General features: G+C 36.2%; 1 protein-coding gene across 1 annotated transcript in view; it reads right to left on the reverse strand.

The window, feature by feature from the left end:
- LOC135706541 (protein turtle homolog A-like) overlaps positions 1–24,357 on the reverse strand; it is a 1,327,166-nt gene that overhangs the window by 80,951 nt on the left and 1,221,858 nt on the right. Inside the window, exon 9 of the mRNA XM_065228176.1 lies at positions 1,500–1,650. Within this exon, the coding sequence (XP_065084248.1) occupies positions 1,500–1,650 (151 nt within the window). The remainder of the gene's footprint in view (positions 1–1,499; positions 1,651–24,357) is intronic.

The following is a 24,357-nucleotide window of genomic DNA, read 5'->3' on the forward strand; positions in this document are numbered from 1 at the left end:
TTGGCAAGCGTTTTTATTATCGCTGCTTTTCTTCTCCCTTTCATTCATTGGTGCAATGGTGAGTGATCAACCGAGTATTTAAGAATTTAGGTGACGATTGACTCACAGATGGCGAGTGGGTGAAAATGGTACTGACGTTTTGATATCTGTCAAATTGCAAGACATTTTTTTAGTACATCATCATTTTTGTAATTGCGGATATTAAAACTAGTTGTCGCATGACCAGTTTTGGCTTTGCTTTGATTCGCCAATTGACCTAGCTTAGCTCTTGTGAGCATGCGCAATGTGTCGTTTGTTCGATTTGTGCTCTACAGTTGCGTCCGTGTTTGGGATTTTTCGTTACAAGTCTGAATTTTGGTTTTTTTAATGTGACCCCTAGTATATGAATTAAAAACGTAGTGCTACGTCAAAACGTTCCTTATTTCAATGAGTTGTAGAAATAAAGACCTAGTATCTTCAGCTTGTTTTAAAATTTAAGATCTCATTCAATCTGACAATGTCAAATGAACGTATCCAGAAAATTTCCTGAAAACACTACTTGTCTAAAATGCAAGATTCATGAGATAATGGATTTTGACCGTTCTGGGCCACTGTGCGACGGACAAGCTCCGAGGCCCCTTCGTCGACCATCGTCGTCGTCGTGTTAGTTCATTTAGTTAAATGTTATGAGCAATAAATGTGCAAGCAAAATAGATAGCTGACTTCCTGATACGATCTTTGCCTTGTCATAAGTTTTCATTTTCGGAACTAGTAGATACTGACCCGCTTTACTCGGGAGGATGTAGTAAGGCAGGGCTAAAATAGGCAGACTCTGATTTTCAAAGTTTTTTTTTGCTGTAAACAAATTACGATGGTTTGGAATTAGATTCAGAATTTTACTCGGTATAAAGCATTAACACCCGGGTTGATCGCCGAAGCGAAGCTGGTTTACTTCTGCCACTTGTCACCAACAGTTCGAAGTCAACTTTTCGCACCTCCCCCACGAAATCTTGTTCCGACACAAAACAGATAAACTTTTATCAAAAGTACCGAATCGGAACCGCAATTAAGTTGGCAATGAAAAAATGTTCCTCTCCTTCGGGTGGAGTGCTAGACTGGATGTGTCGCGACTTGCGAGTGTTCCATCCAGACAATGACTTCCGCACCAGCCTTTCCGTTGATGTCATCGCATTGCCAAGCTCGCGGAAATGTTTTAGAGCGTTATTAGAGCTATTAGCTTTTACGAGCGGTGGTTCGAATTTGAATTTAATTAATTTCTTTCTGACGGTTATAGCCACCGCGCCATCGTCGAACGATACCAAAGATGGTGAACCCCCCTACTTATGGTTATGGGGTCTCTCAAACGGCGTAGCTGGTGAATGAAGTTGCCAAAGCGATATAGATTCCGATAGTGACATTTATGGCTATACGTTTGCACAGCGAACCAGTGCATAAGGAAAATATTTCCACTTGGTGGGTTACCCTTTTACAGTCCGGTTGTTTGTGACATTTTTACTTACAGACTACTTCTATCTTCCATGCGTCTTCTAGATACAATCCGGTGACATTTGGGTTTTCGGCACGGCACGTTATCAGCTTTCCGTCGTCCTCCGTCGACGGTATGAAGTTCAACTGGGATCGGGTTGTGTTGTTGTAGTTCATGCCGGGATCCTGAAATTGATGGAAAAGCGAAAGGAGATATCATCAATGTGTTAATGTTTTATATTAGTTTATCAGAAATGTTTCACATGACAATGTTTGAGCGCCTGTAGCAAAACAAAAAAGTCAAAAAATTTGAACACAGCGTTGATCAATCACTGGTTCGCCACCTACAGGAATTCGGACAACTTGACCATTGGTTTTTTAAGTTTTAAGAACAAACGTTAGACATTTAATTACTGATTAGGATAATCAAAATTGAGGTAAATTAGGAAAATGCTTCTTCTTCTTCTTCTTCTTCTTCTTCTTCTTCATCGCATTTCAAGCTTATTGCTTAGCGCATATTATCTTACTGCGTGCTCACAACTCAGTGTTCTAAATGCACTTCCACAGTTATTAATTGAGAGCTTTCGATGCATGTACTATTTTTTTGGGAAATCGAGAAATTTTCCAACCGGAAAAATTCGTAGACCGGACCGGGAATCGAACCCAGCCATTTCCAGCATGATCTTGTTTTGAAGCCGTGCCTTTACCGAGCTAAGGTAGGCCCCAAAAGAAAATGCATGTTTTTTTTTTTAAATTTTGTGTTGGTTAAATACTTGCATTCAAAGTGATTTAAAAGTAAGTTAACATTAAAATTATTAGAAAAATAAAAACCAATTTTCCTCAATATGAAAATCAATTAAATTTATTTTTATTATATCATACATGTGGATGCAACGGATGAACAGTTTTCAAATTTGGTCGAGTCTTAATCTTAAATGATGCGCAGTTTATAAACCATTTTTAAGATTTATGGGATTATTTTTATGATTGGTTTTTCCGTTTTTATGAACGCTTTACCATTTAATTTTGGCGTTTGTTAAAGCTATTCAGAATTTTAAGCCGTTTTGGTTGTTTTAACTCTACCACGCCCTGAATGAAGGTTTCACATTGTTTTGACATTCAAAAGCACGTGCTTGAATCCTGATGAATGTGGGCGTCTTAGTGGAATACCTGTATAATGAGAGTGAGAAGGATTAGTATTTTCCATTTAATTCCACTAATTTATTTGCTTATCCTTGACAGATACGCGTATTTCGTTTACAATGTGCAGACTTCTTCAGTGTCTTGTACTAATACTAATACTCGAGTCGAGTATTAGTACAAGACACTGAAGAAGTCTGCACATTGTAGACGAAATACGCGTATCTGTCAAGGATAAGCAAATAAAGTAGTGGAATTAAATGGAAAATACTAATCCTTCTCTCTCTCATTATACGTGCTTGAAGACAAAAAAGGTGCTGGAACAGAAGATTCTATTCTGAATCACGAAATTATTAGGGGCTTAGGATTTTTTTTATGTACTGGTTCTTATAAAAATTGCTGTTAAAAAATTCAAACTTTGGATCGAAAAATCTGAAATTGTGATTTTTTCATGATCCCAGATTTGGAAACAAATACGAACATTAAGAATATTGAAAATTTTAAATGATTTAAGGACTAGAGGAAATATTCATGATTCTACTTCTTCGTGGCATGGAAGAGTATTTCAATGGAAGAGACATAATTTGAGGCAATTAGGTATAAGGAACCATCCATGAATCACGGACACAGAAAAACATTCTGGTGATGTAAAAATCCATGTATTCAAACCTTCATCTACACGATAAGAACAGATAACCTTAACCTTCCTAGTGTCTTTTTTTTTTGACCCGGCGTTACTTTAAAAAAGCTGTAACATTGTAACGAAATATGATAGCAACCTGAAATTTCCTCACTTTTTCTAACTTTTGGAAACGAACATTTTGCGGTCAAAAGAAGCTTTCAGCGGCCTCTAGCGACACATTGTGCATTAGGGTCTAAAAAGACCCAGACTGCCACTTGCTCCCAAAAATCCATATTTGAACCGATTATATTGGCCTCAAAAGAAATATAAAGGTTCCTAGAATGGTACCCTGCCAAGGATTTTTCCAATTTAATCATTTAGGATGCCTGGCACCGGTTCCGATAGGGCACAAATGGACACATCCTAAACCTCATGTGCTGGAAGCGTCCGACGACTCACCATTTGTGATTTTTCATCCAAAAGTATCATGCCACAAATAAACAGGTGGCTTTGGCCACATCCAAATACCAAGAACCATTTCCAGCAGGGCCCCAAAAAAGACACTTCCTAACCCTCATGCAGTGGTATCGTCCAACGGCTCAACATTTATAATTTTACAACCATAAGAAAATAGACAATATGCCATGAACCGACAGGTGAATCTGGTCACATCTGGATTCCCGGAACTGGTTCCAATAGGGCCCAAAAGAAAAACACTTTCAAAACCTTATGTACTGGTACCGTCCGACGGCTCAAAATTTATGTGTTCTCATCCAGAAGTAAATAGAAACCATGCCATGTACCAAAAGGTGGATCTGACCACATCTTGATACCCGGTACTGATTCCGGCCCTGCTCAAAAACAAACTCTTTCAAATCCTCACCTACTGGTATTGTCAGATAATTGAATCGTATGTGTATTATTTTTCATCAAGACTAAAACTAGACATCATTCCATGTACCAACAGGTGGATCTAGTATTTTCTGGAAATCCGAATCTGGTTCCGGTAGGGCTCCTGAAAGGATACTTTCCAAAACCGTCGACGGCTCAACATTTATGATTTTTCATCCAGAAGTAAATAGACATCATGCCATGGACCTACAGTTAGATCTGTTAGACAGTTACCCAGAACCGATTCTGGCTGGGTCAAAAAAGGACACTTCCTAATTCTGTACTGGTACCGTTAGACGGCTTATGACGCATTTCGCGCCAAATCGAATTGAAGCTGGCAGCACTCTCTCAGATTTCAATAAAATTTTCTGGATGTGTAGACTTTGACTAAATAAGCACTTTTGCAAACTCAGTTTTTCCAAAATTTATCTAGACTAACATTTGAGAAGGGCCAAACTTTTTCTGCCGATTTTTTTCAAAAAAATATTATGGAAAAATGACAACTCCAACAAAAATAGAATGCATGGATAACTTTTAGGAAATTGACCAAATTATCGAAAAAAAATACTGAAAAAAATTTCATTTGAGACCTACACTGAAAAAAATCGATTTCTAAAATTCAAAGTCGATTTAAAAAAATGGCCATGTTTGATTTGGATGAAACTTTGCCTCAAGATAGGTAATTATGTTTACTATCATCCGTCCATACATTGCGAGATGGGCACTTTTAAGGAAAAAAGTTTTTATTACAAAAACTTTTTCATGTCTGAACTGATTTTTTAACGTACCATTTTTACACAAAACTAAACCAGTGAAGCTCAAAATCATCTCAGAACCCAATGAAGCTCCATTTGTGATTAAATTTTGTCTAATAATCAACAAATCACTTGGATTAATCAAGAATTCCATATGAAAAGGGCTTATATCATTAGAAAATAATATAATTGATTATATTGTCTACTACTGAGGCAAAATCCGATACTCCTATAGCAACTTAGAATTCTTAGCTCAAATTATCCATAAAAAATTAGGTATGAATAAAATTTAAATTGAGATCTTCTTTCGAATCAACAACGATTTGGGAAGTCAACGTATCGTATTATCGTATCATAATTCTATATGCCCTTCTGTTATTTATACCTGAACCATTAACATTATATACCTACCACTTCATTCTACCTATGAGCACTATAAAACTAAGGTTGATTTCATACAAGCAGCACTCAATCTGGTAACGAAAGTTGTGAAGACAAGTTGTAGTAAAATTATTATCATGGACCAAAGTAGTAAATTAAGGCTCAAAGGATTGAAATGTTGTGCAAATATAAATAATCCGAGATGCAACCGAAATAAGTTACAGGCCATATCGTCAACGTAGGTAGAAAAAATACATTCTATGGGATATAACCACGAAATTGATGAAACGATGAGCATTTGTGAGTCATGCCGTAGCGTGATATCTCATAATAGAAGTCCAGTTATGAAAAAACGCCGATCGGTTTGAAATGAAGTAAATATCCAACCGTCAACTAGTGGGCAGCAACATAGTGATGATCCAGGTCCATCAATGAGTGGCCATCAATCCGTAGATGAGCTAGGTAAGAACAGTCATCCTGATGATTCTATCAACTTTTAATTGCAACCTCCTAATTGCACTTATTAATTATTTTTTCTTCTTCTTTCCTTCAGATACGGTACCATCGGTTTCATCAGCAGATGATCTGCAACGCCCATACAATGTTGAGAAGTTTAATGGCTTTGTGAAAACGTTGAATTTATCTCCAATTTCATCGAGGAACATGAGGAGCATGGATTATCGTTCAATAAAATCTCTAGAAATTACACAAGCAGTGCGAAAAAATATATTTGGCCTAGATACAGCAGACATTAGCAAAGTAAAGTCTTGGTCCGTGAATAAAGTTGTAGCAGAATTCAACGCACCAACGTACATGGTGAGGCAGGTGAAGAGCCTTGTTAATGAGCAGGGTATTCTAAGCACACCCAACAAAAGAAGTGGGCATGGGATCAACGATGATACAAACAAACTAGGGGAATTTACGTATTCTCGTCAATCTAAGCAGCGTCCGAACTTCTATTAGCGATTTCTCAGCGTCACACACATACATGACAGGTTTGTTTGTTGACATTTATCTGCTGCTTGCTGTTCTACCTATTTCAATCGACAGAATTGATCAAAACGGGTTGAACATGGTTTTACAACGCTCCAAACTTCTCAGGTGAGAGTGACTATTGTCGGCAGTCTCTTTTTCTTCGGCAACCTTTCCATTTGAACTGCGTGTTAACCAGCTGTTCTATTATCGGCAACTCGAAATCAGCCGTAATTTGTAGTATGTTTATTTTATTTAAAGAAAAATATGGTATAACAGGAATTCACAGTCGTAAAAATGTAATCAGATTGAAGCTGAAAAGGTAAGGAATCGGCTTAATACATTCAGCGAAGAGTTTTGATGGGAAAATACAGTGAAATAAACGTTTAAATTTCGGTTGCCGAAAACAGTCAATGGGTGCCGAAGCCATAATTTACCCTAGTTAGGGAATTTTTTGATGACAATGATATTAGTAGATTTTGTTTCCGAGTTTGGAAATGGACGAAAAGAACACGTTCAAAAACGCCTGTTAATGATGTCCCTCAAAGAAACGTACATGATTTTTGTTGATAAATATAAAGATATTAATATTATAATATTACACAATTGCGACCAAAAAAATTGCATTTTGCTTGATTCTACATAATGTATGTATTTCTACAATTCATGAAAATGTAAAATTAATGATCAACAGTTTAAGAATTATGTCACAAGATGCAATAATAGAAAAAAAATGCTTTGTAATATTTCTACTAGAACAACTGATTGCTTTTTCCGTGCTTGCGAAAAGTGTGCTTCCAATGAACATATTGAAGAGGAACTTACTTTGCTATTAGAATCAAATGACAAACAAGATGTTGTGTTTCACCAGTGGCTGAATACTGATCGTTGTTATTTCGAAACGATTATCAAGCCTGTTGATGAATTTGTTCCATATCTCGTTGATAAAATTTAAAAAACTTATAACTCATGAATTAATTTACAAACAACACACATCTTTTCTAAGAAATAAAAAACAATCATTAAAGGAAGAGAAAATACTAGCAATTTGTTATTTTTTCTGAAAATTATTCATTCATTATCCAAAACGCTGCTCAAGGATATCACTGGAATAATTCTCAAGCAACAATACATCCATTTGAAGTTTATTATAAGAAAGACAATAAACTTGAAAATGTTAGCTTCATTATCATATCAGAAGTAATGACTCACGATACAGTTGCAGTTCAGTTGTTCATCTCAAAAATGATAGATTTTATTAAACAATCGATAGATTTTTCTAAATTACTTTTATGTCAGATGGGGCAGCATCACAATAAAAAAATAAAAAAAAAACTTTTCTATTCTGTGTAGATGTCAGTCAAAGCATGGATTAGAAGCAGAATTGCATTTTTTTTGCAATGTCTCATGGAAAAGGTCCCTGTGATGCCATTGGTGGCACTCTCAAGCGAATGGCAAAGAGAGCTAGCAACACCATAACAACTCCACGAGAATTATATAGCTGGGCAGTTGAACAAACAGATAAAAATATCACAAAACTACGTTTCGAGTACATATCCAATGAACAGTACATCGAAATGTCAGAAGAACTCGAAGAACTATATAACAGCACAAAGACAATATCGGGCACACAGAAATTCCACAGTTTTGTACCTATAACTGGTGACAAAGTAGCGGCAAAAAGGTATTCTAATTCAGAAGATGAACCAAATTGTGCATCAGTAGTAGACAACAGAATAAGGGAATGATATTTTTTGACAAGGTCTACATGTCCAAATAGTTTTGTTGAACTCTGAGAGGGTGCTGCCAATTCCAAATACGATTTGGCGAGAAATGCATCATGAGCCCTTTTCATATGAAATTCTCGATTCATCAAAGTGAACTTAAGTGCTGATTAGACAAAATTGAATCGCAAATTGAGCTTCATTGGATTCTGAGATGATTTTGAGCTTCACTGCTTTAGTTTTGTGTGAAAATGGCAAATAAAAAAAAATCAGTTCAGACATGAAAAAGTTTTTGTAAGTTTGGCCCTTCTCAAATGTTAGTCTAGATAAATTTTGGAAAAACTGAGTATGCAAAGTGGCATATTTAGTCAAGGTCCACGCATGCAGAGATTTTCATTGAAATCTGAGAGGGCTCTGCCAGCTCCGAATACGATTTGGCGCGAAATGCGTCTTATAATTTATCATCCAGAATTAATAGACATCACACCATGGACCGACAGGTGAATATAACCATATTAAGCTTTCCGGAACGGGTTCCGGCAGGATCCCCATGACTCAAAATTTACGAGTTTGCGTCCAGAAGTAAATATACATAATGCCATGGACCACCAGATGGATATGGTCACATCCGGATACCCAGAATCAGCTTCTAAAAATGTTTAAAATTATCGTTTGAGAAGCATGCGTTGAATTCAAACCTATTTATTGTTGACTTTTTGATGATTGTGCCTACATATTTTATGGCAACGGTTATCAAAGAACACGTGTTATTTTGGGCAAAAAACTTAACAGTATGGGCTCTATTATACAAAATAAATTATGAAATGTTTTATTTGTCACACGATAGGTTTCTAACGCAAAAAGAAACTGACCATTTCCAACGCCCGTTCCAGGTAATCTTAAACCAAAAACCGTTCTGTTGTCTCCGGATGACTAATGTAAAACTCGAAGATTATGTCTATTTCCTTCAGGATGAAAAAAAAATGAGCCGTCGGACGATACCAGTACATTAGGTTTTGGATGTGTCCTTTTGTGCCCTATTGGAACCAGTACCAGGTAGCCTAAATAGCCAAACTTATGAAATCCTGGACAATGTACCAATCTAGGAATCATCATCTTTCATTTGAAGGCAATAGATCAATAATCCGTTCAAACATGGATTTTTGGGTCAGTCGAGTTGCAGTTTGGGTCTTTTTTGACCTGTTAATGCACAATGTGTAACTTTTTCCTAATGCATTAGGAAAGCTAATGAAGATAGATTTTTATTAAGATTGGAATAAACCGGATAAAACAAAAAAAAAAATGGGTTGATTTTTGAACCCAAAAATTTGTAAATATGATCCATATCTGAGTTATTTTTATCAAATTTAACTTTGATTTACACATGTTTGGGTTAAAAATTTACTTTTAATCTGAGTTTGTCTGGTTTTGTCCAATCTAGGTAAAAAATACCTACATTTAGGATATCTGTTCTTAGTTTGTAAACCTGCAACATACATGAACGCTTGTATACAATTTATGGAAAATCGCATGACTTGTATGATGTATGACACTCCATTTATGGGCATCATAGTAACATAAATTAACACTGCTTTTTAAACCTGTGTAGCATTTTTTTTTACCAATGGAGCGGTTCCACGAACAAGTGGGAAATTTTTCCAGTTTTTATTTTTTGTATTTTTTGATTTGAAAATGCTATCTAGTGCACAGTAGTTTGTTCTGGAGAAAAATAGGTTACAATGAAAAAATTTGTTTTTTAAAAAATACAATTTTCAAAAAAGCTATTAAGAAAAGTCAAAAAAGTTGGTCACCCTAATTTTATGAAAGTACATCAAATTTGCAAACAAAAAGTACTTCGGTAACATTTTTCTAAGATGCACCGTTTAGAAGATATTACTGATTTAATATTGTTTTTTTTTGATAACTTAATAAGTTTTGGCCCTTTTCGGATGTACTCCGTGTTTTTCCAGTTTCAAAAGTATTTTTTCGGAAAGATTGGAAAATTTTGAGTTAAAATGACACTGACAGCTTAAAGATTCGAGTGAAATTCTCTGCCTTAAAAGTATTTTGAAAAACAAGTTACAAAATCCCACTATCAGGAACAATGATTTCTTCAAATGATTTTTGGTGCGTTGTGCTGAAAACGTGCTAACAAGTATTAGATACAGGTAATCAGATACCAGTTAGCTGTACTACGTACAGTTGGTGATTGTAAACATGGTCATTGTTGGAACTAGTCCACCATGGCCACGCTGGCCATAACGTTGTTGTGCACGTTGTTGTCCGTCGTTGACCGTTCCTTAATAATAAATAAAAAGAACGCAGTAGTCACCTTCCATCAAACTAGAGGGCTGCCGACTGATACCTCAATCAACAACCGCCGCACTCTTTATTCATTCCAGGTATATACAATTTACAATCTTCTTCAATAACAATATACCTACGCCAGCAAATCTACCTCGCTCCAACTCTCCAAACTCGTACCTGAAGGTTCGACGATACCTGAGCGTTCAACTCTACCTATCTTCCAACAGTCTTTACCCAGCATTCTATGATTTCTACCCGTGAGCTGTATAATAATGTCTGACTCGGTTCTGAATTCATCCAGTATCTACTAGGGAAAACCAAACAGTAAATGCAGAAAGGTTGCTAGTAGCATAGTGATTATAGTCATTTCAGCTCATAATCCTGTATTTTTGAACGAGATCCAGTGTTGTTTGATAACATAATAATTGTAAAGGAAAGTTTAACACGTTTTGGTGCAAAGGTAAGTTTTAAATACACATTTTAATTATATGTTTTGTGATATTTTCGTACACAACTAACAATTGGAAAATATTTTCTATGTTACAGATTACAAAATGAGTAAAATAAGATGTATTCGCCCATTCAAAGACATTCAGTGTTCGAAAGAGCTGCGATATCTCACGGATGGTATCATCCAAAAACTAAAATCAATTGGATTTTCCAAGGTATCCACACTGAACACCAAGGATTTTCGTGTTTGTTTGAAGACTTTACGATGCCTGTAGACGTCGAAATATTCAACCGAGGAATAGCAGCTATTCGTGTTTCGCCTATAGATTTAGGTAAGGTTAAAAATGTTCACTATCCTGAAAAAAAGTGCGCTGAAATCGTCGAAGGTGTACGAAGAAATCTTTTTAAATTAGACGCTAAAACAGAAAAAGCAAACGAGTTTGATGAAGTCATAGAAAATATGAAAATTAAATTTTTAAATTCAGCCACAAGGCAAGAAAAACTATCAATTTTATCATTGTTGCCAAAATCATGGTCAGTACAAAAAATTGTAGACGAATTTAAAACCAGTAGAAATGGCAGCACAATTAATCATCAATAAAAAAAGCGAAATGAGCAATGAAAAATCTCAAATTGGCCACTAAATACTACAGGGGTGCACCAATAAACAAAAAACAAGTTGCAATAGAAATGAAGAAAAAGGCAATAAACAAATAAAAAGCTTCTTTTAATAATTTGAATGTGAGCGGTAAAAATGGCAAAAAGGGCAATAGTAAATACAATACGCTCAACTAAATAAGGATGAATCTCCACTAAATTAGGAAATTTGAGCACTAAATAATTGACTTTCGTCACCTGCAGTTGAACATATTTTCCCATAAAAGTGGCAAAATGAGCAATGTCATATTGAATAACCGCAATAAATAAATCTAAAATGTCCCACACAAAGCGCACAGTTATCACTGTTTTAATCCAATTATGCTGTAAAATCGTGATTATTTCCCCAAGAAAAAAATGAAAATATCTTTTAAAAACTGAAAAAGTTCCAGGAACCAGAAGATAAATGTATGCTTGAACATGAGGATGAGCCATCGTAAAATATGAATCGTTCTTAAAGAAAAGAAAATAATTCATGCAGGAAAGTAAAAATGAGCAATCAAAAACGAACACTGCGCAATATAAAATAAAACAAAATTCCAATGATATCCAGGAAATATTCCTTTAAATTGAAAGTTTATGAGCCAATAACCCAGATCAATTTCCATATGGTATATACTTTGTTAGCCAAGACACAGTATCACTACTTATCGCTGTCTTAAAAATACCATATGGAAATTGATCTGGGTTATTGGCTCATAAACTTTCAATTTAAAGGAATATTTCCTGAATATCATTGGAATTTTGTTTTATTTTATATTGCGCAGTGTTCGTTTTAAATTGCTCATTTTTACTTTCCTGCATGAATTATTTTCTTTTCTTTAAGAACGATTCATATTTTACGATGGATCATCCTCAAGTTCAAGCATACATTTATCTCCTGGTTCCTGGAACTTTTTCAGTTTTTAAAAGATATTTTCATGATGGAATTCTCACCAAAATATCATTTTCGCTTGCGATACGTTTTCTCTTGGGAACTTTCCCTCACTAGTTTCACACTCCAATATTTCCTGAGCGAACTTTCTGGGATGAGAGAATGAGATATCGCGAACTTTTTTAACTCGAATCACCAACGTGAGGATACGAAAAATATCAGATCTTTTTTTTCTCTCTATCTCTTTACACCACATTCGTTCTTGAAAATTGCACTGCACATTTCACAAGGGAAAGATTATAGACAGAAAGCTATCCCGAGTAAATCAATACAATCTCTAAAGACTGATAAGTCTGGTACCTGGCTGTCTACTGGCGCCTGTTGTTTAAAGTAGCCGTTATCAGGATGATGTGAACAGTTTTGTGCAACTGATTGATTGGTGCATTGGTTTCTGGCAAAAAAAATGAATGAATCAGCACAAGTGTCCACGCGACATTAACGAGGAACGGGGAGTAGTGTAAGATTTTGTGACTAGCAATTTTTATATTAAAACCGTTCCTCAGGATAGGGGGTTGCGGAAGGAGGAGCGCCTAATGTATCCTCATTTTCACGAAATACAGTTAATGCATGGCTCCTCTCATCACTAGTGTTCGTAATATCGTTCCTGTAAGCTCTTATGCAATAATTATATGCAGGGGGATGGTTGGGAATATAGGTGGTGGTGAACTTTTTCACTGTGCTATTAGTAATAGCCTATATATATATATATATATATATATATATAGCCTATAATAGCCTATTACTGTCCTCTCCCATGACTGGGAATCCTGTAAAACAATATAAAACTAGAAAGGGTCTAGACCCTCCCTATGTAAAACCATAAGGTATGCGGGACTGCTGCACTGCTGAACTTCAAAACGCTTTATTTGCTGACCAAGGATCTGACAAAAACATCTTTTTAGTGTGCAATTTAGGATGATAAAAAATTTAAACAGGTTATTCAATGTCCATTAAAACTGTAAAAAATATAGGCAGAAAAAAAGAAAACAAAAAATTATTACCAGTTGGCTGGAAATGAACACAAAATTAATCAAAGTACCATGAGCTTTTGATATAGTGACAGATTGAGAACGATCTAAATTTTCCATCCACAAGTATTGCAAGACTTGAAATTAACAGACAATCTCAAAATACTTTCAATTTGCGAAGTGATAGATTCCCAAGTGAATACACCTGCTGAATAAAAATGATCAAGTAAACTATTTTTTTTAGAATCGACGTTTAATAGATTTTTTTTGCAGTTTGAGATCCATGAAAAAATGTACAGTAGCTTTATGGCACCAGTGACCAGCAAATTTAATATTTTCATTCAAGGTTGTGTGGAAATTCAAGCTACCGGGCGAGCTACTGGGTTACATTGCTGTCCTCTACCTAATGCAGTCGAGTGATCAAATCAGAAAGTTAGCAGATTAGAAATCAATTAATAACTAATTTCCTCAACGTTAAATTAAAAAGTGGTCTTTAGAAAAAAAATGTAGCTGAGAAAATTTCCTATGAGTACACAAGGCAAATTTATTGGTAGGTATTTATTCCCATAGTAATACCTTTATAAATTTTAGATGGCCATTGCAGAATGAGATCACAACCCAATAAGCTCAAATTTTGGGAGAATTATCTGGACCTGATTAAAAATCGATTGAAATTAGTGAAGCAAAGCCGGTATTTTGAACCACCCTAATAAGCATGTTCTCAATGCAGTAAGACTAATCAACAGAATGCTTGCTAGCTAACACTAAACATTTCCAAGCGCCAATCGCACTAATAGCATAGTTCTTCTTGTCGAAGAGTACAGCCACAAATGATGATTTGGTCAGCAAAGATTAGACTCTTGGTGAATAGTTACAAGTATCTACTATTAGCTGGTTGCATTGAGAACTAAAACTATAAATAAATCCGGAAAACTTTGAGATTAGGGCGTAATTTCTTTTGTAAACACACACTTAATTCGTCGATTTCTCGTGAATTAAAGTTCAATCTAGAAAACTAACAACACAGGCAGGTAGAGGAATGATTCATTTGGTATAGTATAGTTCGCTAGATTGTGCTTTGATTCGTGAGAAATCGCTGAATGACGTGTTTGTTTACAAAAGCAATTACGCCCAAATCTCAAAGTTCTCTGGAAATGGTATTTAATGTGAAGGATGCGAAAATATCGGAGAACGAGAAGAAAACAAACAGACACTCTCGCGTGATCATCGCCTACCTTTACTCGCTGGAAAAAAAAGAACAAAGCTGAGGGGATATTTGGTTGGTTCGAATCACGAGTACGTATGAAATGATGTGAGATGGAGAGACGAAAGATCTTTCGCGATACGAAATGAAAATTTCTCTCGCTCTACGCTTTCATGAACTTTTTATCATCTCTCGTTCGCGAACTTTTTATGAGAAGTTCCTTTGGGATTTATCTCTGCAATGAGCTGTGATAGAACTTTTTTTGAAAATGATTTTTCCAACACTGAATGCGAGGAAGACTTCGAGGTGGAATTGGAAAGAAACCCAAAACTGTTTACACAATCCGAATTTAATGATTTGGTGCGAGATCTCGACTTATCGAAGGAGAAATCCAAATTGCTGGCATCACGCTTGAAAGAACACAACATGCTGAGCAAGGAGGTCAAAATTTCTTGTCACAGGAATCGTCACAAGAAATTTGACAAATATTATTCTACAAAGGACAAGGCATGTTTTTGCCATGACGTAAACGGCTTGTTTGAAGAGTTTGGTGAGCCATATGATCCAGCTGAATGGCGTTTATTCATCGATAGCAGCAAGTTGAGCTTGAAAGCCGTTTTACTGCATCAAGGGAATGAGAAACCTTCTATTCCATTAGCTCATGCCGTTAATATGAAGGAAACGTATGAATTAATGGCTCTATTGCTCAATTTGATAAATTACAATCAACACAATTGGAAAATTTGTTCCGATCTTAAAGTGGTTGCCATGTAGACTGGATTGCAACAGGGATACACAAAATATATGTGTTTTTTGTGTAAATGGGACAGTCGAGCTCGTAAGGAACACTACGTCCGAAAAGATTGGCCAAAACAGCAATATTTTTAAGTGTTTTACAAAAATGCTAATAACTTCGACAATTTCCAACCGATTTCATCCATTAAAGGCTCATTTTCTCCGGTTTTAAATGGACTTTAAGAATAAATTATGGAATGATTTTTTGAATCTTTTTATCCCATTAAAAATGTTGATTAAAACAAGATTTTTATGGAAAATTCGCAGGAAAAATAAAAAAAAAAATGCTGTAAATTTTTAAATGACTTCAAAATTAAATTTCTAATTAAGACATAATATTTTTGTGATAGCACATTTATTTAGCTTCATTTTCATAAAAAAAAGATTTAAAATTGGTGCACTAGTTCCAAAGATATTGACATTTTAATAATCGTACTTTTGTCCAAAATTCAAAAAATCATAATTATTGTATATCTCAAAAATGGCTCTACTTTAATTTTTTCTGACCACGGCATTGAATTCAGCGTAGGATTTTGCATTGGAAATGATCATCACCTTACCGAGTTCAAAAATGCTGTAAACTAGTGTTACCGGGGCTCAACGGTAGTTGAATTCTGATGTGAATTAAGGTATCGTATGATGGATTTTGACCCAAGTCAGAAGGTGGCCACTTTCCTGGGGTTTCTAAAACATGGCCATTTTGAATTCTCATATCATTTGAGGTGTCACATGATGGGTTTTATTCGTTCTAGGAAGGGTTTAGTCTCATGGCCCATACAAACCGGATCATATTTCGGTCATATCTCCGGAACTAGTCGATCTGTTCCACTAATATTCAAAGGTGTTCTATAGGATCTTAGTACCCTTCATTTGATGGTTGTTGTGTCGTATTCAGTTCAGTCGTTGTTGAGAATCAAGATTTAACTCCCCATAAATTTGCGTTTTTTTTCTTCTGATGTTGTTCCAAGCATATCTCCAGAACAAGTAGACCCACTTCAAGGATATTCTAAAGCGTTGTTGCGTTAATTTCGTTCACTGGTTGCCGAAAAACAATACTTAGTTCCTTAAATCCACATTTTTCCGATGTTGTTCCGTCCGTATCCCGGAAACCAGTTGACCGATTATAAACTATTTATGGAACCATGAAACCTTTCATTTGGTGGTTTTTGAGTCCAATTCGGTACAGTTATTAGTGAGCAACATGACTTAGTTCCCTTAATCCATGTGTTTTTGTATCCTTTTCTATCCATGTCTCAATTTATTGTTTTCGTTACGTTCTGATATTTTTTGATACATTCAAATTTAAGATTTTTTTCCTAGATTTGTTTTCCGTCGATCTTGTTTTCCGTGCTGAGCACCAATGTTACCGACGCCAGGGAAGCAGCTCCCACACCTGAACCCTACATATCGACCCATCAATCAACTCACCCAAGCAACACGGCTTGTCATAAAGAAGTTAAAAATACTTTTCAATGACTTACGTAAAAAATCAATAATACTTTAATATACATCATTTAATACATTTATACAACTTAAAAAGCGCAAGACGCGGAGCTTATAAAACTTAATACTGGTGTTATAACATGTTTTGGAAACATCATAAAAACCAGCCGCCAAAAAAACAATAAAAAAAACTTGAGCATGGGGGATTCGAACACTGGTCCTTGGCGTGGTAGAATTTTTTACTTCCTAACTGGGCCAGCTCCGCTTGATGTAAGGTTTTTATAAGTGTCTATCATGTTCTTGCCAATGACATGACAATTATATTCTCTTGCAACACGCCTTCATAAAGACGTTTTGTAAGCAGCAAAGCCAGAGTGTTATTTAAAAGTATTTTCAACTCCTTATAAGACAACCTGCACCTTTTCAGTTGTATTAATTTATGAGATGTCATAACAAAGTGTTTTCAACTTTCTTTCTAACAAACATCTGAAAACATCATTAGAAACTCTCAATCACTACGTGAAGTGACACTCCGTCTCTATGGCGCCGTCAACGTTTACGTCAATCTGGAAAGTACAGAATCTCTTCAAGGACTTTAAAAATTCAATTATGATTGATTTAGTATACGACCAGTTTTAAAGTGGTATTTAAACAGTAAGATGCACGTTCAAATAACATTTAAAGATAAAAGCAAAAGAAAACTATTTTGGAAAATGTTGAAATCTAGGAAGTATTAAGAAAACATCTATAAACCTCATATATAACGTGGGATGTTTTCTGCATCACTTATAATACATTTATACAACAAGCCGTTTTCATTATTTTTCAAAAAGATGTTTTATGTGTTACTTGGGCATGAACCGGGGGACCAACGGCTTTACTTCCCTTTTCCCGTGATCAGAGATGTTATGCCTCAAAACATCCCGGGGGCGCCAACTGGGATTGAACCCATGTCTGCTCGAGTGAGAGGCAATCACGCTTACCATTACACCACCGGCGTCATTTATTTTTTAATGAATTATTCCAAAGCGTTTCTTTCTGAGAAGAAATTCAAGAATCTTCAGAGGAAAATTTAAATAAAATTGAACTCGGAGGATAATCCCAACATTTTAAGGAATATTTCAAAGAAATTCAGAGAAGTAGGTATTCTAAAGATATTCCGGAGATGTTTTTAAAGAATTCAAGCGAAGTGAATTCTGAGGAGAATTTCAGCAAATATATGAAATTTTTAAGATAATTCCATTGGAACTTCTAATCTAATCTAATCTAATCTAATCTAATCTTGGGGGCGACCCCGGCGTAGTAGTTAACATCCATACCTCTCACGCCAAAGTCACGAATGACCCAGAAGTGTTAAAATGACTAAAAAAAAAAAAAAAACTAATCTAATCTAACACCAACACAGCCAGTTCATGAAAGCATCATGGAAAATTATAGATATACCTCCATCCTTTTTCTTGTCTATTTGGTATATTGTGTACATCAGAGATGTACAAAATATATCAAAACGGGCAGACCTACTGTGCAGCATTTAAGGGGCAAGATGATTCAGAAACATCGGGCCTGTTTAAATCAAATATTTAAACACGATGCTTCACAGAATCCACTAAATGGATGAAACGTGGACATCTCGTACAGTACGTTCCGTTGTTTTAAATAATTGGTCGTTTGGAGCATCTTATCTAAAAAAGTTAAATGATGTTCCATTTTCCTCGAGTGGTTGGGACATGAGCACTAACTCTTGTCTTAGCCCTATATGGCTTATGGTTATAGCGCCATTACTCGCTTGCTGAAAAGAGAAAAATGGAATAAAAGGCCGTAGGAGAAATTAAAAGGAGGAAGGAACCCTTGTTCTATCTTCCCTTGTGAAAACTGAAAAAACGGGTCTCTAATCAATCGCTAAAAGTTCACTAAAACTCACAATGACTCACGAACTTTTCTTTTTTGTGTGTTTGATAAAAGCCCGCAAAATTTTCCAACGCTGAACACGAATAGGTCAGATCTAGATTTCAGTAGAGAGTAATAGAACGAAAATATATTATAAATTTAAGAACACATATATGAAAATAAAAGGAAGATCTCAGCCAGTTTCATTAATTTTGAACTCTTACTGGCCTGCTGCACTACTGTTGAACCAAAGCCACTTCCAAGACTTTTCCGGGTTAGTTCCAAACTAATTCAAAAATTCTTCATGCAAATCATGATCACAAAAATGGAATTACAAGGTACAAAACATCAAACGACTAAAATCAGAAAAAAAGCACTAGGATGACTCTCATGCCAAATGAACCAATTGGCAAATCTATGTTGGAACTTGGCTATACCCACTCGTTCCCAACCTTTGACAGCAGCGCACTCGACATTTGATTTCTCATCAAAATACATTAAGATAATGCCATGGGAACTTCAGGTGAAAACAAAGCGAACGCTGAGGAGAATTCTAAGTGAGTCTTCCAGAAAAATCTCCTGGGCTATTCTTAGATCTTCGGAACTACTCCAAGTTAATTTTCAGGAAAAATCTCCTGCACTATTCTGAGGTCTTTCCAAAATTTCCCGAAGTTAATTAAACTGTCCTGAAGTGTTTTTAGAGTTTGATTAACCAGCCTGATGCTCACAATAGTTCTCTTATTTTTTAAAAATTTATTCGAGCTTTTTTGGACTTTCTTAAAGTTCCTCAATTTTCCGAACGGTCATGGATCTCCTCTGAATTTTCGTGAGATGACAATATGACGTAATCCATTTAGTGAATTGTTCAGAAAACAGATTCTTTTGTTCAACCATGCAACGATTGCAAAAATTACCAAAATTATTACTTGTCAATAGGATCTAAACAAAGTTAAAAATATGAACTATGAAGTTTAAAAAAGTTTTTCATTTTTCAGCGCTTATGTATGGCGGACGTCAGTTATGTTTAGAAACAGTGGCAATTTTTCAATGATTCTTCGAAAATGTATGGCTACCGCCACATTGCCACTTTGCTTCAATATCAAATTTTGTAAAGTTATAAAGGTTTTTGGGTGTCATTAAAGATGCAGAACTCAAGGATGATGAAAAGTGAAAATTGAACATGTTGGCACTGTCTTCAGTTTCTTTACTTTCTCTTCTCACGGCAGTGTAGGTTCCGTAATTTTTCTAGAATTCTAGGAAGCTCCTGGAGCTTAAACAATTCGCAGAAGTTCTCTAAAACTGTTTTTAATTTATGTTATTTCTCTAAAGCTTATGGAACCACCATGAGGTTCTCTGTACTACCCTGAAATTCTTGAAACCTCTCTTACTTTTTCGCAGTGTACTCGTGTAGCTTGTTGTACTGCCATGAATTTTCTTAAACTGTCCTAAAAATGAGTAAGCTTCTGTGAAGTTCACTGAACTTATGTGAAGAACTCATAAAAATGTTCTATGAAACTCTTGGAATTTCCCTGAAAATTTGTGAACTTCTCAAAAGTTTCTGAAATTCATGAAACTTTGTCGTTCCAGAATATTTGGTAATTTCTTAAAGTTCCATAGATTTCTTTAAATACCTTGGACTTTTTCTGTAGATCTCTGGAATTTTGTGAAGTTTTTGAAGTTTTTCTGAAATGTATTTACTTCCCTGAAATTTCTGAAACTTAGCTGAAACAAACAATAAAAAAATAACAAAATATTAACAACAATATCATCAATCTCACTGACAAATGAAGTTCGATTGATTGAAATAATTTTTTTTACCTTTAAATTGGCGTTAACATAATTGATGTAACATCATTGTAACCGATGATATATCTATTTTAGTAAAAAAAAACTTTTTTTTTATGTGAATCTGATTTTTTTAGTCTTATCTAGAAAACTATCCTACTGCAATTTTTCTGACTTCGTTTTTGGATGATTCCGAATGAGAAATGACCATCAGCGTACAAAGTTCAAATATGCTGAAAACTATATAGGGGAAATGGCTTTAATGTTGGCCTATGGATCTAAGATTTAGCCCACCGCTGAAAATCTGCTATTTATCAATTTTATCTAGATGAACGCGTCATTGAGACGATATTGCTGAATTTATGTATGGGCCCAAATTAGGGGCATTTAGGCCTACATTACATCCATTTCCCCTACTATAGTTAATTGTCGCTTTTGGCCATTTCTTGTTCTAAATGTGTGCCAGGTAGTGAGGGCTCGTTCTGACGCATCCAAAAATGACCGTCACATCAGGTATTTGTTAGTGTAGTTTGACGCTACAGGAGAGGCACGAAAATATGAATATTTTAATAAGGAAGGCAGTTCGATCATGTTCATTATATATCCCACAGGGAACCTCAACAATGAAATCATGTAAGACGGCAGAAAAATTCATTGTTCACTCGGCTGTCGACAGAAGCAGGCCACTCTCGATGTGTGTCACGTGATCGTCTGTTTACTCGGTAGTAACCATTGTGTGGTTCTCCTCATTGTTCTTCATCAACAGTTCTTTCGGTCGATGCGTCGTCGACTTTGGAAAGCAACCGTTTCATGATGATTGTGTGAGTGCTGACCACGTTTTGCGTCCATTGCTGCAATGGAAGCGCTCTGTCCACCATTGGCGATACTACCATACAATGCAACAACTGGAAGCGGATCCCGTTCTGATGAAGCATGATTATTGGATAGCGGAAGATAAAGTGTTTGTTGTGCTGTACCTTTTGACTATAGTTTTACGATGTTTTGTGAAGTGATCAAGGATCCTCTGCTCTGTAAAATTTATTCGATTGAGCCTTATAAAATAAATTAGTAATAATACAGAAAAAATCATCCAGGTCAAAGTGAAAGTAAGTAGCCTATGCCTTCTGAAGGTAACCATGATCAGGGTTGATAATCGATAACCGTTGATTACGTCAGCGTGTGCAATGGTGCATTTAGTGTGGTTAGTTCTATGGGTTTATCCGTAGATCTACGGACAGACTATACAATTCTATGGATTTTCTAGATTTTTAGGAGTTTTTTTTTAAAGTGCCGAAGATATTCTACCTGATACTAAAAATCTTGGTTCACCCCCGCTTATCACTTTAAAAAATACTTTTTGGAATGACTGGAAAATTGTCATTACATCTATCTACGGATCGTACTCACTCCATGAAAAGTTAACGACACTGGGTGCATTTGCATTGTAGACGTTAACGCAAAAATCTGGAAAATATGCGGATCGCAAATACGAACAACGCTTCTTAACGCGAATTGAAATAGCAGGACTGAAACTCGGAGCGCCCACTTGGGATGATTAGATTTCTGATTGCTGAAATTATACACCAGAATACACGAAAAGAAACAGCGGTTGTGTAATTCCTTAGAGGTTGCAATCTAAACTAGTGAACTTTTTTTTCCCTCTGTTCGGGACCTAACACCACTGCGACCAGTAATTTGATCTATTGTAGTATATCCCGTGTCCTTAGTTTAGTGCATGTCGTATTACTCCATCACTATTGAGAAATGATGAAGTATTCGATTTTTTAACAGTTGTCATTCTTGCATTTATTGCAAGGATCTGATTTTAATTGAAAGGTCCCCCTATTAAAAACCCTTCGGAGTGTTGGAATACCCTCCAAAGGCGAGCCCCTTTGTCAGTCAAAACGGGATTCCTTAGCAACAAAATTAAGGTATGACACCGATAATGACCATCCATCAGAACCCTAGTCTTAACCACTTCAAACTAGGGAACAACGAATAGAAGACTAGGAATCACATATATGAAGACTAACTAACTATTTTTTTCCTTGTTTCAAGATCATCCTCGGTGGACAAAGCCGAGTCTTGTCACTATCAACAAGGCATGAAAAGAAACAAGACTAAGATTACTTTGATTACTGAAAAATCCTGTTCCCCTTGTTTGAAGTAGTCGGGAATAGGAATCGGTGGTAGATCTTACATCCCGTAACGAACCAACCACGAAAAGGTGATCTACCCACGTTACGGGGCTAGTAAACTTGAGAGTATCGCTCGATTTTAAGAAGAGAAACTCTCCATTCCATTCTATGGAGGACAACGATCGTATGTAGTGTCATTTATCACACATCGGTTTTTTAGGGTGTTCCATGGATCATGAGTCAGAACCATGGCTATGACTCATGATCCATGGAACACCCTAAACATGCGATATGTGATAAGTGACACTACACAGGGTTGTTAATCGATAGCCGTCGATAACATCTGCGTTAACGTCTGCAATGCAATTTCGCCATTGCAGACGTTAACACTTTCATTATCGACGGTTATCGATTAACAATCCAGGTCACAACCGCCAGATATTTGGATTATGAAGAATTAATGATGTTAAGATAATCGACATTTATTAAGAATTTTCTCGATAGCTTATCCTGATTTGCAATCCACCAATCAATTGTAGTAACTTGTGAAAAGATCTAGACCCTCACTAGTAGAACCCATAGAAGAATATTATGATAGGTACATTCATAAAATAATTAAACCATTTTCAATTACAGTCACTCCATATGCCACAGTTTGTTTTACTGTCAGAATTTTTTGAAAATGAGATCCCTTCCGAATAGCACCATAGGATTACACAAAGCGACATTACAGGAACAAATAAAAAGAAAATTCCTTCAAGTGACAGAGATGAGCATGTTAATCGGGCACATTCCTTCCCCGGTTGAAGTTTCGGGCTTGGTAGCCAACTGGATTAAGCATTGCAATTTTTTTCTGCAGCTTCCTGCATTGCATCGGAAGCATCAGCAGTAGCGTTGTTTCTTGTATTTGACTGTTATTATTTTTCCTTCTTCCTTTGCTAGTTATGTTGTTGGGAATATAAAAAGGGTTTGCTTGTCTTTCAAACAGGACGAAGCACTGTTTCTCTGTTATCCATATCCTTTCGACGACGACGACGACGACGACGACGACGACGACGACGAGGACGACGACGACGACGACGACGACGACGACGACGACGACGACGACGACGTTCTGCTGGCCAGGAGCGCTTGGGAGAGTTTTATCGAAGAAGCAGTTTTGCCGAGGCAAACCGGATACTGAAGGCGAACGAATGGCCAAAGTTGTGCTTTTCAGTGGAGAAACACACACAACCCAGCAGGGACCCTCCATTAGGGCCAAGTTCCTTTCGCAAGGCGGCCTTGTGTGGGTGTTTGAGTGGAAGATGGGTTGGCAGTGAAACGACAAAACAAATTCTGCATCTGAAAGTTAATCTGGAAGAAGAAACGAGTTCAGTGCTCCACAAGATAGAGACAGAAAAGCATAATAAGAGAAGGGTAGGTGCATGCAAATAATGTCATTTGCAGCTGGTGCGATTCCAGAAATGATCCAAAGCAGTCCATCCATGGCATGAACGTGCCAGCTTAAGGCTCGACCATTCATGGCTGGAAAAAATGAAATTTGCAATAGCTTACTCTAGGGGCTGGACGGAAACACAAATTTGCTAGTATTATGAAAAAGGTGTGCCAAACAAAGCCATTTATGTGGGAAATAAATTTATTTTGGTCTCGTAGCTTATACTTGTCTGAATGGACTGGAAAACAGAAAGGTTGTAATAATATGGATGTAGCTACATAGAGATGGAAGATTCCTTACATCAATTGTACAACAAAAAGTGGTCGCTGCAACCGGTGTTATCCTCTGATCAAGAATATCCGGTTGCTTTGATGTCGACATCGGAGTTAATCAATAAGAGTCTAT

Source organism: Ochlerotatus camptorhynchus, unplaced genomic scaffold, assembly GCF_037179485.1.
Source record: "Ochlerotatus camptorhynchus isolate MF236.1 unplaced genomic scaffold, CSIRO-AGI_Acam_v1.1 ptg000284l, whole genome shotgun sequence".
NCBI classification, from domain to species: domain Eukaryota; kingdom Metazoa; phylum Arthropoda; class Insecta; order Diptera; family Culicidae; genus Ochlerotatus; species Ochlerotatus camptorhynchus.